An 18,597-nucleotide genomic window follows, 5' to 3' on the forward strand; every position below is an offset into this window, starting at 1 on the left:
CTATTTGAATACACAGAGCTTTTACTGCTGAGGAATGGGGAGAGGAACATGATCCAAACTGTCAATCTACTTATTGGTCAGCATCTTACTGAGTTTCAGAACCCCTCACTCATATAGTGAAAATATTTCAGACTGTTGCCTGTAGAATTTCCCTCCTGTTGTGTCTTTCTTTTTTATATGGTCTGGGTTGACATGAAGTTTCTTGAATTTTCTGCTGATTCCTTTTATATCATCTATTAGCTAATGTCTTTCCTTCCATCTATACAGCAGATTGCCTTTCTGATTATCCTTTAGATCAATACTTCCCACTCATCCTTCCTCCAAGTTTTACATGTATCTTTAAAAATATTTTTATAGCCCTATAAAAATTCCATTTGTGATACTCTCCTGTCTTTATTGCTTGGCTGCTCTATTTTCTTCATATTCATTTGGCACTACAATATACGACCATCAGGAAAAGTTGTTATAAATCTGCTTACAAAACTATAAAAATATCTAAACTACTAGTCTTCTATATGCTCCTAACCAGGCTCAGTTGCTGTGTGTAGCAGCAATATCTTTTGGCCTCTTTGGAGACCAGCTTTTCTATCTCCTGTGACTACATAATGTTTTTTTTTTTCTTAATTTTTTTCAACCAAGGTATAATTTACATTCAGTGACACTCACCCTTTTTGCTGTACATTCAATGAGTTTTAACCGATGCATACAGTAATGTAACAAACACCATAGTTGAGATAAAGAACAGTTCCATCCCCCCAAAAGTTCCCTCATGCTTCCTTGTAGCACTGTCCCCCCATGCCTAGGTGTTGGCAACCACTAATTTGTTTTCTGTCTATAGTTTTGCCCGTTTCAGAATGTGGGATTACACATTATGTGTGAGTCTGGCTTCCTTTGCTTAGCACAATGCATTTGATTCAACATGTAATTCATAAAATTGTTGCTTGTATCCATAGGTCTTTCTTTTTGATTCCTGAGTAGTCCATTGTGTGGATCTTCCATAGTTGTTTATACGTTCTAAAAATATTTTTAATTGCTATGCTGTCTTCTATCCTCTAAATTTAAACTCCTTTTTTTTTTTTCAATTTGGAAAAAGATTTCCAAATTTCTCATGTGCTCTAGGTGGGAATAAAAACTAAATAGTACTCAACAAGCTCTGTATTTCTGCACCTGCCATATTCCTGATGCTTCTTAAACCCATTTTGACTAATTCTCAGGTAGGATCTCAACTGTGGGGCAAATCTATTCCTGAGAAGCCAGTTCTATGCATCCTTTTGGATTGAATGTCTTCCAAGTTGCAATTTGCAAGAATGACCTGAGCTCTGTTGTTTAGGATCATTGCTGCAATTCCCAGGAGAGATGTAAGAAGGACTTCCCTTTCTCCTACCAGGTCTCAAATTATAAACATACATCCTTGGTAATTTGGAACCAGCTTGCCTCTTGTTTTACCCCTGTATTAGGGCCCTGTTCTCCTTGTATGAATGTTTGGTTCCAAACAACCTAGTATAGGAAATCCCATAGCTTACTTGACTTGTGTCTAAGATGGCACTCACACAGTTTTGTAGGATGGATAATGTAAGTATAAGATACTATGGTAATTATCAATATGGAACAGCCCCATCTAACACAGTTTATATGGAGAAAACATAACCAGCACCAGCAACTTTACCTAACCTATATGATTTGAAATATGAACATAATGTAATCTACACTGTAAAGATTCTAAGGCTTATTTCCATTTTAGTTAATTTAATTAGTACTGAAGCTTCTGAAGCCCAGTCATGATCAGGAATATCATTTCTTGATATTGCTTCATTGGTTCTAGTTACTAACAGAAATAAAATGAAAATATAAATGTTTATTTAAACTTGAATTTAGTTATTGTATTTAAATAAAAAAATCCTAAAACCTAAGGATGGGTAAATTTTAAGCTAAGTATCCTCAACTGTCCTTATAATAAGCATTTTGTTCTATTTAGCATTTTACAACAGATTCAGAATGTAGTTCAGAATTTCATTATATTTTGGTCTTAAAGAGTGTTACTATATTATATTTCTCCAAAAACTTCCCTTTCTCTTTTTATTTAAAAAAATATATATACATATATACCTATATATCTATATACCTACACTATATATATATATCTGTATGTATATGTGTGTCTGTGTGTGTGTGTGTGTGTGTGTGTGTGTGTGTGTGTGTGTATATATATATATTTTTTTTTTTTTGGTATTGGGAATTGAACCTAGGGTGTTTTACTACTGAGCTACATCCCCAGCTCCTTTTATTTTCTATTTTAAGTCATGGTCTCACTAAGTTACTCAGGCTGTCCTGGAACTTGTGATCCTCCTGCCTCCCTAGTTGTTGAAATTACAAGCATTGGCCACTGTGTTTGGCTAAAGAGAATACTTTTGAACAATGCCCTTTGAATACATTCAGATATTGAATGTTTTATTTATCTTTTACTTACCCTCTAATAAATAGATGAACATTAAGTTAGGAAATATAGTTTTTTCTTAAAAGGTAGACATGCTGACATTTCTTTTTATCTTTCTTTTATACAGGTGTTTGCTTCAGAATGGTAAGTCAATACACTTTATTATTTTTTCACTTGCTTCCTGTTATTTTTAATCAGAGACAGTGCAATTTTCTGCATAGTGCTAGCCTACTCCTTATTTACTACTCTTGACAGCAAATGAAGATGTATATGAATTTCATTGAAATTACTGTTTTATTAAAGCTGTCCTTTAAAAATAGTCAGAAACATTACAGCCTTCTTATTTATTAGTTAATATTTTCTATGAATTTCAAAATTCTCTTGGTTGATTTGAATTAAACATTTTGATCAGATATATTGAGTACAAAGTAGGGGCTCTTTCACGTGTTCTGTTTAGAAAAATGCTCCAGGCAAGAGAGCATATCTAGCACTGCAAAATGAAAAATGCTAATGTTGAATATGAAAGCAGTTCCCAGATTTTCAGCAGTTATATTTCCTTTTCCCTTTTAAAATTTTTATTTGTTAAAATACTCTTTTCCTAAAAGTTAACTGTGGCTCGTATTTTCACCTACTGTTGCTGCTGGGAGTCACTTGATTAGGTCTCTGGTCCCCCACCCCTGAGAGTTAGTTTCAACACTTTCCTTAACAGTAAAGCCTCTCTCTCTCTCTATTTTTTTTTTATTTTTTTATTGGTTGTTCAAAACATTACAAAGCTCTTGACATATCATGTTTCATACATTAGATTCAAGTTGGTTATGAAACTCCCATTTTTACCCCAAATACAGATTGCAGAATCACATCTGTTACACGTCCACATTTTTACATAATGCCCTATTAGTAACTGTTGTATTCTGCTACCTTTCCTATCCCCTACTATCCCCCCTCCCCTCCCCTCCCATCTTCTCTCTCTACCCCATCTACTGTATTTCATTTCTCTCCTTATTTATTTTCCCGTTCCCCTCACAACCTCTTATGTGTAATTTTGTATAACAATGAGGGTCTCCCTCCATTACCATGCAATTTCCCTTTTCTCTCCCTTTCCCTCCCACCTAGTGTATCTGTTTAATGTTGATCTTTTCTTCTTGCTCTTCCTCCCTGCTCTGTTCTTAGTTGTCCTCCACAACTCAGATTGTCTCCATTTTCATAATTATCTTGAATTATATTCTGAGCCAATTCCTATATCCATCTGAGCAAAAATTGGTAGAAAATAGTAAAAAGTAAAATAAAAATAATTAAAAATTAATAAAATGATTTTGGTTTGTGTTGCTTCATCTCGCTGAGTCTGTGGAGTATAGATCGCCTAGCCTCCAAGCAGGTGAAGAGCATAGTTTTGAAAACTTCAGGTTGACTGGATCCACAAGAATTTTTAGAATAATGTGGTTAAAATAATTCAAAATCAAAATGTTTCTTTTTTTTCATTTTTAGTAGAATAACTGAATTTGAAACTGGGAAAAGAATTTAAAGAAACTATTAAGAATCACGGGGGCTGGGGGTGCTAGGGTTGTGGCTGAGTGGTAGAGCACTTCTCTAGCACGTGTGAGGCACTGGGTTCGATTCTCAGCATCGCATACAAATAAATAAAACTAAAGGTCCATTCACCACTATATATATATGAATCATAGGAAAGAGAAATTTATCTATAAACAATTATAACATTTCTGTGGTAAATCCAGAGCCATCAAAACCCATCAGAATCTTTTAATCTACGATAATTCTGCAGTCCAACTTGTGTAGGCTAGTGTTTTTGATAGTTTAATTTTCTTGTTAAAATTATTTTCCCTCATTTTTGTAGGAAATTTCGAAGTGTTTTAGTTTTTGTTCCTGCCCTTGAATGCTTAATGTTGATCATAACAGGATGTTTCTTGTCAGTGATTGAGAATCTTGGATTGATGACAATGCATCAGATTGACAATGCAATTTTAGTGTCCACAGGCCTTCGGGCAATGTGGCTGAATTTTATAGATCCCAAAACACATCACAGAAACTGGTTCTGAAATAATTTCCACTATTAGTTTCTATTTTTGCAATGTGTTGTTCTGAAACAGGAATTTAATAGAAGATACCATTCAAGTGAAAGTTCTTGCTATTAAATAGAGGTGTGACTGGTTCAGCTCTGCCAGTGTTGGCATAGACTATATTTTAGAATAAAAATATTATCAGGTTAACATTTTGAATATTGGAATAAAATATGTTATGAATTCAGACTTTTCATGATTGACTTCATCTCTTTTGTTTTCTCCTGAAACCAGTACACAGAAGGTGAAGCTAAGAAAATAGGAGTGGTTGGCTGGGTGAAGAATACCAGCAAAGGCACCGTGACAGGCCAAGTACAAGGTCCTGAAGACAAGGTCAATTCCATGTGAGTAATAAGACTAATAACATGTGTGTGAATTTCACTGGACAATAAGAATAGTACTGATGGGCCAGATTTAGTTTGTAGATTATAAACAAACTCAGATTTCTAGGTGGGCTAGCAAAGAAATCCAGAGGTAGGGTGAAATTTCTTGTTTAGGAATTTCCCTTGGGTAGGCCTCAGGAGAGGCAACTGCCTGACTCCCCATTCTGTATGAATTTGTCCTGGTGAGTCTCCCCTGTTGTCCAGGGCCCACATATTTCTCATTTGAAGTTTTGGGATAGAAGCATATAGCCTTGGAATGGTGGTTAACGTAATCTTCAAGGCAAAAAGATCACCATCTCCTTTTAATGTAAGTGCTTTATATATCTACTTGCAACTTTATTTTTACTGTCAATGAGAGTGTGTTCAGGTTACCATCATATGAATCCTTGCAGTCAATGGAGACAAGATTCAGTAATATGGGGAATAGTGTCCTGTGGACACAATGTCATTTTCAAAGGCTTTGTCTCTTCAGCTTCATCATTTCTAATGTTCTTTGTAATCTTTTTTTTTTTAAATAAAAAATAGCTATCATTTTTTTCAGCATTTACATATTGGGGTATATGCTAAGCACTTTATATAAATTATCTCATTTAATCTTTACAGCAGATCCTATGAGGTAGACAGTATTACCTACTTTATTTTATTTTATTGGTTATGAATTGTCTCTGTTTTCATTACTTAATATATTCAGATTTCAAAAGCATTACTTTTTGGCTTATTATACAATGAAGTAATATAAGGCAGAGAGTTATAAAGGCAGTGATAGTACTCTGCCCCTTTATGTAACACGTGCCAGTGGCTTTGTGAATAGTTTTAACAGTTTTCTGTTTCACTTCAAGTTATTTAAGTGTGCATTTATGGTTAAGGTTTTGCTCGTTATTATTGAAATGGTATACTTCATGCATATTTTCTGTAACTTTTATTTCATTTTATGGGACATTCTAATAATAAGTAAACATATAATTACTAACTCCTTACATTTTCTAATTTATTTATATATGGGTACATACTTAAATTTATGTGTAAAATCACATCCTGGCTTAAAAAGCCCAAAAATTCAATTACATAAAATTTGGGTTAAGAGTTAATGAACAGGGCTGCGGCTGTAGCTCGTTCATTGGTAGAGCGTCTGCCTAGCATAGGTGAGGCACTGGGTTTGATCCTCAGCATCACATAAAAATAAATAAGGATATTGTGTCCAACTACAACTAAAAAATAAATGTTTTTTAAAAAAAGAGTTAATGAGCAATAATATTTTTCAAGAGAATTACCAGAAAATGCACAAAAGATTGTGAGATTTACATTGTACAGAATGGATAAGTTCAATGGATGAGAAAATGTCAAATGGTTATGAAGTAGTTTAAGGATGGAGACCATGTGGAGGATATTTTATTTTTGATTTTTTTTTGTGTGTGTGTGTATGTGTGGCACTAGGGATTGAACCCATGTTTGCTTAACTACTGAGCCACATCCCCAGCCCTTTTTAATTTTTTATTTTGAGGTCGTCTCACAAGATGCTTAGGCCTTGCTAAGGTCCTGAGGCTGGCCTTGAATCCTTCTGACTCAGCCTTCTGAGTTGCTGGGATTACACGCACGTGCCACCATGCCTGGCGGGATGGAAGCCCATTCCAATCGTGTTGTATTCCTAATCCACATTATAGCAGACATTTGAGTAATTGGCATAACATGAATGAAATCATATCACATGTTCCCCTTTTCTCTTTTCAACTTCTGCATTCTTTACCCCCCTGTATAAGAAATGTGTGTTGGCAAGCTGGTATCCTTCTGTGTTTGTCTTCATGGTCACTTTCTCTCTCTCAGTCTCTCTCTGTCCCCCCCCACACACACACACATGTAGGCACACATATGTTTATAATAGGATCATAGTATATGCCCTTCTCTTGACGTCACTTTTTTCCCCCCTCCTTACTCGGAATTGAACCCAGGGGTGCTCTACCACTGAGCTACATCCTCAACCCTTTGTATTTTTTGAGACAGGGTCTTACTAAGTTACCTCTCTCTTTTATCACTCAAAGATATATCCAGAAAATCCTTCTGAGCCAAATTGTGTAACTCGAATTCATTCTTTTTAATGGCTGCTTAATTTACACAGTTAGGTAAACCATTATTTATTACCTATTGCTAGGAACCCTTTTTGTGTTTGTTTCTTGTTTTTTACAATGAGACCAATACTACAATCAACGTTTTATTATTGAATTTTAAAAAAACTTTTTAGTTGTTGATGGACCTGTATTTTATTCATTTATTCATATGCAATGCTGAGAATCAAACCCAATATCCCACACATGCTCCACCACTAAGCCACAACCCCAGCCCTATTGAATTTATTTTTATGGGATTGATTCCCAAGGGCATGATTTGTTGGTTGAAGTGTCTGTGTATTTTTAATGTAAAAAATTCATCAAAGTGCTTTTAGAGCAGCCGTAAACAGTTTATGTTATTTCCTCCTCATCTTGTTGGCAATGGGTATGATTGCTCTCTATTCTTTTTATCTGATTGGCTATTGGGTGATTGTTATTTCACTGTAATTTGCAATTCTCTAATTATTAGTTAGCTTGAGCATCTTCAAGGTTATTATTGAGATATGATTTATCTTCCCAGTCATTTTTGTTTATTTCTAGTTTTTAATTTGAATTAGTTTCTTCTTTGAGTATTTTTTTAAGTGTAGTTCCTTTCTTTCCTGGTTTTTACTTTTTTTTTTTTTAATTTAATCTTCATGGAATATTTTGTTGAGAATATTTTAAAGTGCAGGTTTTCTGGTTGCGAATTCCTTTGATTTTTGTTTATCATGGAAGGTTTTTATTTCATATTCAAATCTGAAGCTTAATTTTGCTGGATATAGGATTGTTGGTTGGCATCCATTTTCTTTCAGAGCTTGGTATATATTATTCCAGGAACTCCTACTTTTGAGGTTCTGGGTTGAGAAATCAGCTGAGACCCAAATTGATTTCCCCCTATACATCTGATTTTTTTTTTCTCTTGCAGCCTTTAAAATCTGTTTGCTAGGCATTTTTATTATAACGTGCCTTGATGTGGGTTTGTTGTAATTTTGCACATTTGGGGTCCTATAAGCCTCTTGTATTTAATTTTCCTTTTCATTCTTTAGCTTTGGAAAATTTTCTGGTATTATTAAATTGAAAAGATTGTGCATTCCTTTAGTTTGTATCTTCATGCCTTCATCTATCCTGATAAATCTTAAATTTGGTCTTTTTAGTTATCCCATAATTCTTGGAAGTACTTTTCATGGTTTCTTAACATCTTCTCTCCATGGTCAACTCTATTTGCAAGATTATATATTTTGTCTTCTTTGCCACTTCTTCCAAGTGAACTTGTATATTGGTGATGCTTTCTATTGAATTTTTAATTTTTATTATTTCCTTCATTTCAAGAATTTCTGTTTTTTTTTTCAAAATCTCTATCTTTTTATTGAGATCTCTTTATCTCCCTATCTCTTTATTTTGCTACCTGTATTTGCTCTCTTACATCATCCTTTACTTCACAGATCAATTTAATGATGTACATTCTAAACTCCTTCTCTGACATTTCTTCCACCGTGGTATTGATGGATTCTGTTATCAGAGTATCTTGGTTTGCTTGGGGTGATTTGTTCTCTTGCTTTTTCATGTTGTTTGTGTGTCTACCCATCTAACAGTAGAGTTTCTAAGGCAGTAGAGTTTCTTCTATTCTGTGGACTTATGGTGTCTGTGAAGGTTTCTAGTACCTCACTGTTTAGGGGGAGACAAGTAATAACAACAACCAATGCAAATAATTTACAGCATTAAACCAAATAGTTCCTACTATGATGTCTACAATGTTAATTATAATAATAAACAGAAATTATATGATCAGGTATAGCCTATAATAACAGCAAGTTTGCAAAAGGGTTTACATTTTCAAATGGTGGACAGAGAGAGAACAGAAGTGATATAGGGTGTGATGATTATGAAGGAGGAGGAGAGAAGACAGAAGTAAAAGGTTAAAAGAAGGGTGATGGAGAGAATAATAGGGATTGGCTGTTAGCAGAAGAGAAGAGAGAATCAAGGGAACCAGGTAGGAGAAAAAATATACATAAAGCAAAAATTTAAATTAAAAAATAAAAGAATATAAAACAAAACTAAAATATATTAATCAAACATTCTAGTTAAAAAAAAAAAACTAATCCAAGTAGAATAATTGGCTTCAAAAATGCTAGACATGAGGGGCTGGGGTTGTGGCTCAGCGGCAGGCACTTGCCGAGCATGTGTGAGGCACTGGGTTCGATCCCCAGCACCACATAAACAAACTAAATAAACAAAATAAAGGTATTGTGTCCATCAACAACTAAAAAAATATTTTTTAAAAATGCTAGACATGAGAAGAAAAAAAATAGGAAACTATATAAATGTCCATGTATTTAAAGGTCACAATTAAACAGTGAAAAAGAATAAAAAAAAATTTTTGATGAAAAGTTGAAGAATTCTTTCTGTTGTAGTTCAAAGTATTCTCAGCTTCTCAGAGGTTTTAGGAGTGTGATGCTCCACCCTCTGGATTGCTGGAGTGAGAGAGGTAATCTGGTAGGTGGAATTCCTGGAGGCAGGGTTTAGTCTTCTGCAGGCTCCAGGCTCTTTGCTGAATGCCAGTTGGTCTAGAGATTTTAAGTCAGTGCATCTGCAGCGCCCAGTACTTGCTGGTCCACGCTCAAAGACTGTACCCCAGGGATCTTCTCTGAGTTCAACTCATATGGTGGGGGAGCCAATTCTTAGTCTCCTATATCACCTGCAGACCCCACGTTTTCTGGTTCAGTCTCCAATTTCTCCCACCTCTGCCCTTCCAAGTTCCTGACCAGAAGCATTTCTCCCAACTGGTCCCGCAAGTAGTGGAATTGAAGGGGCAATTGAAGAGCTTAATTGATTTAAGCTCTGGTTGGTGGGTTTCCATGCCAGTTGTCCCTTGTGTTAACCTCTCTCCACATTTGATTTTCTTCTGGTAACTTAAACATACTCTATGTCGTGCAGCATGTGTTTACTGGGCCTGTATTTTGGACCAAATTTCTAGTTGGACATTTTTATGATGTCAAGAGAATTGACATTTTTATGCTATTATATCTTCCCATATAAGAATATGAATGTCTTTCCATTTGGTTAGATTTTAAAATTATCCTTTAATATGATTTTCTTCATATAAGTTTTGTACTTTTCTATATAAGTTTACTCCTTTGTATTTTACTGATAGCTTCATTATTGTATATGGAATATTTTTTCCTAATTCTGTTTCTAGGTATTTGTGCTTGAATATGGAAAGCCCAATGACTTTTTTGTGTATTTATTTTACATCATAGTGTTACTTTATCAACTATTATTATCAATTCTACTAGTTTTTAAAAATTATATTTCATTGTGTTTTCTAAATATATATAATTAGGCAATTTGTAAAAAATAATGTATTTTTTTTCTCAGTGTTTATTTCATTTGTAGTACTGGCATAACAATGTTGATTAATAATAGTAATAGCAGGCATCTTTGTCTGTTTTTTATTTTATTTGAAATAGTTTTACTGTTTCACCAAGTGGAAAGATGTTTGCTGTTGGTTTTTCATAAACACACTTTATCACATTGAATTTCACTTGTATTCCTGGAATTAAGCTCTGGTTGATTCCAGTGTGTTATTATTTTTTCTTAATTTTCAGTTGTAGATGGACACAATACCTTTGTTTTATTTATTTATGTGGTGCTGAGGACTGAACCCAGTGCCTCACACATATGAGGCAAGTGATGTACCACTAAACTACAATCCCAGCCCCCAGTGCATTATTTTTTTGAGTTATTACCTAATATTGCTTGGCCAATATTTTCTTTACAACTTGTGCATCTATATTTATAAATGAGACTATGGTTTTCTTTTTGGTACTCTATCAAGTTTTAATGTTAAAATTTTGGCTTCATAAAACATGTTAGGAAGTTTTCCATCTTTTCATTTATTCTGGGATAATTCAAATATTGTTGGAATAATTGTTCTTAGTTATATTAGCTGAAACAAATTATGAAATCATGTGGTCCTAATACCATCTCAATGTAGACCTTCAAACACATTTCTAACTTAGTCTGTGGTGATTAGTGTATTTGGGTTTTCCACTGGTGGTGCTTAGATTCTTTTATATTTTGCTAAGAAATTACCCAAATTTTTCTAGGTTTTCAAATTTGTTGCCATAGATTTTTTTATAATTTTTGCACTTATGTATTATTGAAATGCTAGATATTGAACCCAGGACCTTAGACATGACATACCTGGTGTTGTTTTATAGTTCACTTTTTTTTTCACTACTAGGGATTGAACCCAGGGGTGCTCTACTACTGTGCTATATCCCCCAGCCCTTTATATTTCTTATTTTGGACAGGTTCTTGTTGTTATTCAGGCTGGCCTGAACTTGAGATCCTCCTGCCTCAGCCTCTGAGTTTCTGGAATTTCGGGTGTGCATCACTGTACGGGGGAATTAACATTTTTTATTAGTAGAAGGAGTATGCTCTAAAGTAACAATAAAACTATTGTATAGTAAATACATATGAGTACCAGTCATTTATCATCAAGTATTATGTGCTGTACATAATTGTGTATATACTAGACTTTTATACAAGTGGCAGTACAGAAGATTTATTTACATCAGCATCACCACAAATATGTTATGCATTGGGCTACGAAGTTATTATGGCATGATGTCACTAGGTGATAGGACTCTCCAGGTCCATTGTAATCTTCTGGGACCACCGTCATATGTATGTTCTGTTGTTGATTGAACATCATTATGCAGCACATGACTGTAATGTTTGCTTTTATTTTGTTTAATCCTTTTCAGTTCAATTGCTCCCTGCCATTTCATCTTTCTTTTTTATACTTCCTACGAGTTTTATGTTATTCTCTGTATTTTTGTCCTTTTTGGATTGTTTTAACACAACGAGAACGTTTCTCTTTTTAATGGCAGAACTTGGTCTCTTCACCTAATATAATTGATTTGTGTGCCACATTAGTTTCTTTATGTTCATTGTACCAGTGGTTTGTAACAACTGACTTCATTATTCAGAAGCACTTTACAATTTTTATTTTTAGTTTGAATCAATACATTTATGTGTTCTTTGAAGTTTTTGTAGTGAACTAGAACACATAATAAATATGTGTGAGGTATGAACCCACAGGTTGATGAATTAGATTAAAGCAAAGTTCTTTCCCTTGCCGTAGCACCTTGGATCAACTAGGTCGTAGGCATGAGTCTACTTTTGGATTCTCTATCCTGTTTCACTGGTCTGTTTTTCTATCCTTGTATTAATACCACACAATATTAATTATTGTATTTTTATTATAAGTCTTGACAACTGGTAAACAAGTTATTCTAATTTATTCTTTTTCAAGATTGCCTTGGCTATTCTAGTACTTTGCATTGTAAGTTTTATGTATCTAGTTGTCAAGGTCCACAATCTGTTGGAATTTTGCTGGAATTGCATTGAGTATATAGATAAATTTGGGAAGAATTTATGTACCAAATGTAAGAAGCCTCTTCTTTATTTTGTTCTTCTTCAGTTCTTTAAATAGTATGATATAATTTTCTGCATAAAGGCCTCGCATATCTCCCTGCTTGTATCTGATAGTTTTCATGTATTATAAATACTATCTATTTAAGCATTTAATTTTTTCTTTATTGCTAATGTATAAAATACAATTGAATTTTTCATATTGCCTTATTTCCAGCAACTTTACTAAACTCACTTATTGCTGCTAATAATTTGTATATAGATTATTTTGAATTTTCTATGTAGCTGATCTTATGTATCATCTGAGAATAGGAGAACTTTATTTCTCCTTTTTCCAATCCTTTTACTTTTTATTTCTTTTTCTCATCATGCTGCTGGTTAGGTCTTCAAGTGCAATATTGAGTAAGAGGAGTAGTGATAATAGACATCTGTGCCTTATATTCCTGATCTCAAACTTTCAACAGTGATGTCAACAACTAAACTATTATATAGCATATTTTACTGTCAAATAGAAAATATTTACTACTAAATTGGTATTTACTACTTACAAGTAAGTAATAGTCTTATTTTAACTGTACTTTACTTTAAAAAACTGCCAGTTACAAAGAGCAGAACTGAGAGAGCAAGGACAGGGTATTTACAAAAGTATGCGTATAATTACGAATCTTGGAATCTAGATTGGACAAGAAAATAATAAACTGGAATAGAATTGATGGGCAGAGAAAAGTGTTTCTTTCATTGGGTTTTGGATGTTAGGAATTGTGACAACTTGGATAAACTCTTTCTAGTGTAGTCTAGAGTCAGTGGAGTCAATTTAGAAAGGATGGGGTAGAGTGGGGATGTGAAATTGTCTATGTCTCCTTCCCCACTTTTGTATACGTGAGTTCTTTAACTGATCCTTGTTTTTTCTGTGTTCATTAGTTCTATAACTGGATTTTTTAAAAATATTTTTTTTAGTTGTTGATGGACTTTATTGTCTTTATTTTTATGTGGTGCTGAAGATTGAACCCAGTGCCTCATGCATGCTAGGCACGCTACCACTGAGCCACAACCCAGCCCCTATAACTGGATTTTTTATGACTATTGCTAAGTGGAGATTCCTCCTGCTGTCTGAAAAAATTGAAATGTTATATATTTTTGTGTTGTCATGCTTTTCTCCTATTACAATTTTTTATTAAGAGATGTTTAGCATCTACACAAGTTGAGTGAACAGGACTGTGAAACCTCTGTGCTAGTTACCCAGTTTCAATAACAGTTAACTTTCTGATATTCTTGTTTCATATATCCCTCCAACTTTTCTTTTGTTTTTGTTATCTTTAGAGCATGTAAAGCAAATTTCCACCATCATTTAATGACCTGTAAATCCAGGTAACTGATATGGAATTACCAATATTTGACAATGAAACCTACAAAACCTGTAAAACAGCAATTTCATGCTGTTTCATCTAATATTTTACTATGTTTCTTAAACTGAAATTCTATGTACCTGTCTATATATATTTTAAGCCCCACAACAAATTTACCTTCAAGCATCAAAGTGCATCACATAACCTGTCAATCATGCGATTCCCGCTAGGCCTGTCTCCTCCCAGTCTGGGTCTAGATATGCCGCACAGCTGCCACTCTGGAGCTTCCCTTTGCCCTTTTTCTGTGGGGCAGGCGCCTGTTTCCTTAATCTTGTGTTTACATCTTTCTTGGTTTATTCTCTTATTTTTCAGAAACATGATTTTCCATAAGAGAAAGGAATTCTTTCAAGGAAAGTGCATGAAAGAAAATTTGCATCATTTACTTTCCTGCTTGACTGATTTGAGTCATAAAAAATTCTATGGTAAAAATAATCTGCTCAGAATTTTGGAGGCATAGTACCAAAAATTCTAGTGTTGATGTTAAAAGAGGTTTGATGTCACTCGAATGCAAAGGATTGTGTGTTACAACTGTTTATTCCTCTCAGAAAACTCATTAGATGCTCAGTTTATCCCTCTTTTTCTGCATTTTTTATAATCACCTGATTTTGTACATATTTTAATTTAACTTTAAATACTGGTGTCTTGGAGGAGGAGAGTGATGTATGTGTGTGTGTGTATGTGTACACACATATAGTAGTTTATATATTAGTATTTAATATATATTAACATATATTTAATATATATTAAAATATATTTTTAAACTTGACACATAATACTTGTACATATTTATGGGATAGAGTATGATATTTCAATACATATACAATGTATAATGGTCAGATCAGGATTGGTATATTCATGATGTAAACATTTCTTGTTCATCTGTAACGAGAACATCCAAAATCCTCTCTATTAGCTACTTTGAAATATACAGCTAATTGTTGTCACCATAGTTATTGTATTGTGTTATAGAACATTAGAAGTTTATTTCTCCTATCCATGTAATTCCTAGGCTCTGGTAACCACTATTCTTTTCTCTACTTTTGTGAGATCAACATTTTCACTTCCACATAAAAGTGAGATACTGTGGTGTTTTGTACCTGACTTATTTCACTTAACATACCATCTTCCACTTCCATCCATGTTGCAGTAGATGACAGAACTTCATTCTTTTTATGGCTAAATAGTATTCCATACTGTATATGTCCTACATTTTCTTGATCTATTCATTACCTGATGGACGTTTAGTTGTTCCATTTCTTGTCTATTGTGAGGAGTGCTGCAGTGATTATGGGGGTGCAGATGTCTCTTTGACATAATTGATTTTCTTTCCTTTGGATATACACCCGGTAGTAGACTTGCTGGATGATGTGGTAGTTCCAATGCTAGTTTTGTTTTGTTTTGTTTTTTGAGGAAACTCCATGCTGTTTTTCATAATGGTTGTCCTAATTGACATTCTTACCAAGAGGGTCTGAGACTTCCCCTTTCTCTGAGAGACTGTTCTTTGACCTCCACTTCCCCCGCTCTCGAGTCTCTTTTTCAGAACTTCTATGTGGACCTGATCCTCTGATTTTCAACATTTTTGTACCTTGTTTCTTAACATCATTCTCTGGGAAGTTGCCTTAACTTTGTCTTTCAACCTTTCTATTATTTTTGTTTATTTCTGTTACTGTATATTAGCCAGCTCCATTTCATAGCATATCATTCTTTTTTTTTTCAAATATCTTTGAGGATATTACTTGTGTTTTTCTTTTTGAAAATTTCTTCTGCTTTTTGCATTATTTATGTGTCCTCTAGGCTCATTTTCTTTTCTCTCTCCTCTCCTTGCATTTTTAAAAATGTTTTGCTTTTTTTAAAAAGTGTTTTCTTTTTTATGTCATATTGCAGACTTTCCTTAAATCATATTGTCAGTAATTTAGTCACAAATAAAAACAGACAGCCAGGAATAAATAGGAGTTGAAGGAAACCTTCCAACATGTAATTGTAGACTTGTGAACTTGAGGAACAGTAGGGAGCGGGTCTTTGTTGGGGTCCTCCAGATGTCAAATCTGAAGGTGCTATCCTCTGCAGTTCCTGGTATCTCCAAATCCCGAGTCTTCTGGGCTTCCATGGGGTGAGCTGATTTGCTTCTAATTATTTTTCCAGGCCTTTAGGCTGAAGCATTCTTTGTTTTACTGCTTTCCATCTGCTTTTCTTCATATAAATATTTGTCAAAATCTTGTTAAGTTTATAGTTTTGTATCAGGAATGTTTTCAGCTGCAAATTAACAGAAAGTTGGACTTAAAATGGTTAAAACAAATAAGAATTCATTTTTTTTTCAGTCAAGAAATCTGGAGGTACTTGGTTACTGGCCTTGGTTCAGTAGCTCAGTTATCTCAGGACCAACATCTTGGTGATTATCTTGGCCTTTCCTTTTTGGTCAAAAAGGGGAAAGTACAGCTGCATATAATACTCACAAATAAGTCAAGAAGAAGGACAGAAGGAAAGGGTAAGGTTTGTGCTGCATTCCCTAGCCCACCCCAAAACAGACATCTATTTGTGCTTCATTGCTTTGCGCAGCATCATATGGTTACTCCTTGCTCTGTGACAGGGAGACTGGGAAACTGGTTGGCATATTGATACACTGAACAAGATTGATGTTCTTCTGGCCAGGAAGAAGGGAAGGGAAAGGGTACCGAGTGCTCAATAAACAATGTCTGCTGTATCTTTCATATTTTGATGCTGTAATTTTCATGGGATTGCAGATAAAAGAAGATAAATGTGCCATTTTGTAATTGCACTGTGAAAATTAAATGAGAAAATGCATGTAAAGCACTTAGGATGGTACCTGGCATATAGTAAGCACTCAGTAACCATTCTCACCACTATAAGACACATGGTGCTCCACTTTGTGCTTGTTTAGTGGCTGTTGGACTATTTGGGTAGAAATGCCACAAGGCTCCTAGCTATGTCCTTGCAGAAAAATTGGGCTAGAGCAATAAATTTGGTTGCCATGATTATGTGGATAGATTTGAGGCCACACACGTGAATGGGATTATCCAGGGAGGGCCTGTGTAATGACAAGCAGGAAGAAGACACTGGAGAATGTAAATTAAGTTTAGCCAACATTGTGAGATGTGATGTCATTACAAATAAACATATTTAGGTTGTAAAGAATGAATTTATTTCTGTGGTACAACATACTATTTAAGGAATTGAGTTATCAGAAAATTGAACTACATAAGAGATATTACAGAAATAGTTATAAGATCAGGCAAAATGTGGCACATTTTAAAATATATATCCTTATTTTCTTCTAGTTATTAAAAAAAGAAAACCTTAAACAATGCCATGATGCTGAAGTACAGAAAGTAGAGTTAAAATGTCTTTAAAAATATGAATTTGGTTTGTTCCCAGATTTTAGAAATGTGGAATACCACAGGGACTGTTACTTAGAGACAGCCTGGCTGTGATTATAGCAGCCCCGTTCTGTCTTACTAACAAGCCAGAAGCGTCCAAGGACTCACTGCAGATGTGTGTGTGTTTGTTTTCCTCTTTTGTGTTTTATTTCCTCAGAAAGAATAACTGATAACTTTCTTTTGCAAATTGCACTATATGATTCCAATTGTAGAGGTGGGTTCTGTCAACATTTTTTGATGCATAGGAACTATTTGAAATCTATTGTTCTTTTAAACCTACTTTTTTGGGGGCAAGATTAAAAATGTTTTCTATTTCTTAGTAATCATTTTAAATTAATGTATAGAATTATGACGCTGGGCATAAGCCTTTAAATCCTCACATAATATATTTTTCTTAAAGACCGCATGGTAATTTTGCACAGCAAAAACCAATTGTATTTGGAGACAGTGAGCCAAATTCTAAAATTAAAATTACATCTTGATTGCTACAGATTTTTAAAACCATATGTCATGTATCTGTCTCCTGTACTTCAAAGGATTGTTAGGGACTGGAGTATGTATACAAGGAGATGATCAAATGGTTCCATGTCTGGAAAACCATTCATAATAGAAGGAATGCTTGAAAGCATGGGGGATATTTGGCTGGGGGAAAAAATACTTCAGGGAATCACTATAGTTTACATCAAGTATTTGAAGGGCTGATACATGAAAATGGATAGATGTTCTACAACCCAGAAGGCAGGGATTGTGGTTGTAGTAATGGGTGCATTTGCTTGTTTCTGCTAGCCCTGATAAAAGAATTTTTTTTTCTATAGACCATCTAATGTACTTAATGGTGGAATTTATCATTAACTCGAAGCAGTCTAGATCAGGGATTGGCAACACACAGCATGTTGGCCAGAGCTGGCCTACTGCTTGTTCTATAGATAAAGTTTTACTGAAGCACAGCCACTCCCATTTATTTATGTTTTACCTGTGGTTGCTTTTGTGGTTCAACAACCAAGTTGAGTTGTGGTAACAGAGACTAAATGGCCACAAAGCCTAAAGCATTTACTATCTGACCCTTCACAGAAATGTTTGCTGGCTTCTGTGTAGGTTTCTAACAAGTTAAGGGTGTTGTAAAAGTCTGACTCGTTGAATGGTGTGTTAGACTGGGTGACCTCCCAGGTCCAGTCCCCCTAAGATTCTGCGGTTCTATAGAGCTGACCGTGTGCAGTGTTCCCAGTTCAAGAGTTAGAATAGACCTGTTCACCGGTGGAGTTGTTTTTACCTTTTCCAGAGATATGTGGCATTTGTATAAAACATGAAATTTGAACCAGATTCTGCTTTGTGAAATGACATTGTTTTGAATGTTGTAGCTGTTATTGCAGTTGATTGGAATGAA

The 18,597-nt window shown here is 34.5% G+C and overlaps 1 protein-coding gene across 3 annotated transcripts in view; it reads left to right on the forward strand.

Moving 5' to 3' along the window:
• Acyp2 (acylphosphatase 2) overlaps window positions 1-18,597 on the forward strand; it is a 147,535-nt gene that overhangs the window by 12,790 nt on the left and 116,148 nt on the right. For all 3 annotated transcript variants that reach the window (XM_026399917.2, XM_026399916.2, XM_026399918.2), the window contains exons 2-3: window positions 2,562-2,578; window positions 4,744-4,853. In XM_026399917.2, coding sequence (XP_026255702.1) covers window positions 2,562-2,578; window positions 4,744-4,853 — 127 coding nt within the window. The remainder of the gene's footprint in view (window positions 1-2,561; window positions 2,579-4,743; window positions 4,854-18,597) is intronic.

This window comes from Urocitellus parryii, chromosome 12 (assembly GCF_045843805.1).
Source record: "Urocitellus parryii isolate mUroPar1 chromosome 12, mUroPar1.hap1, whole genome shotgun sequence".
Classification (NCBI taxonomy): Eukaryota; Metazoa; Chordata; class Mammalia; order Rodentia; family Sciuridae; genus Urocitellus; species Urocitellus parryii.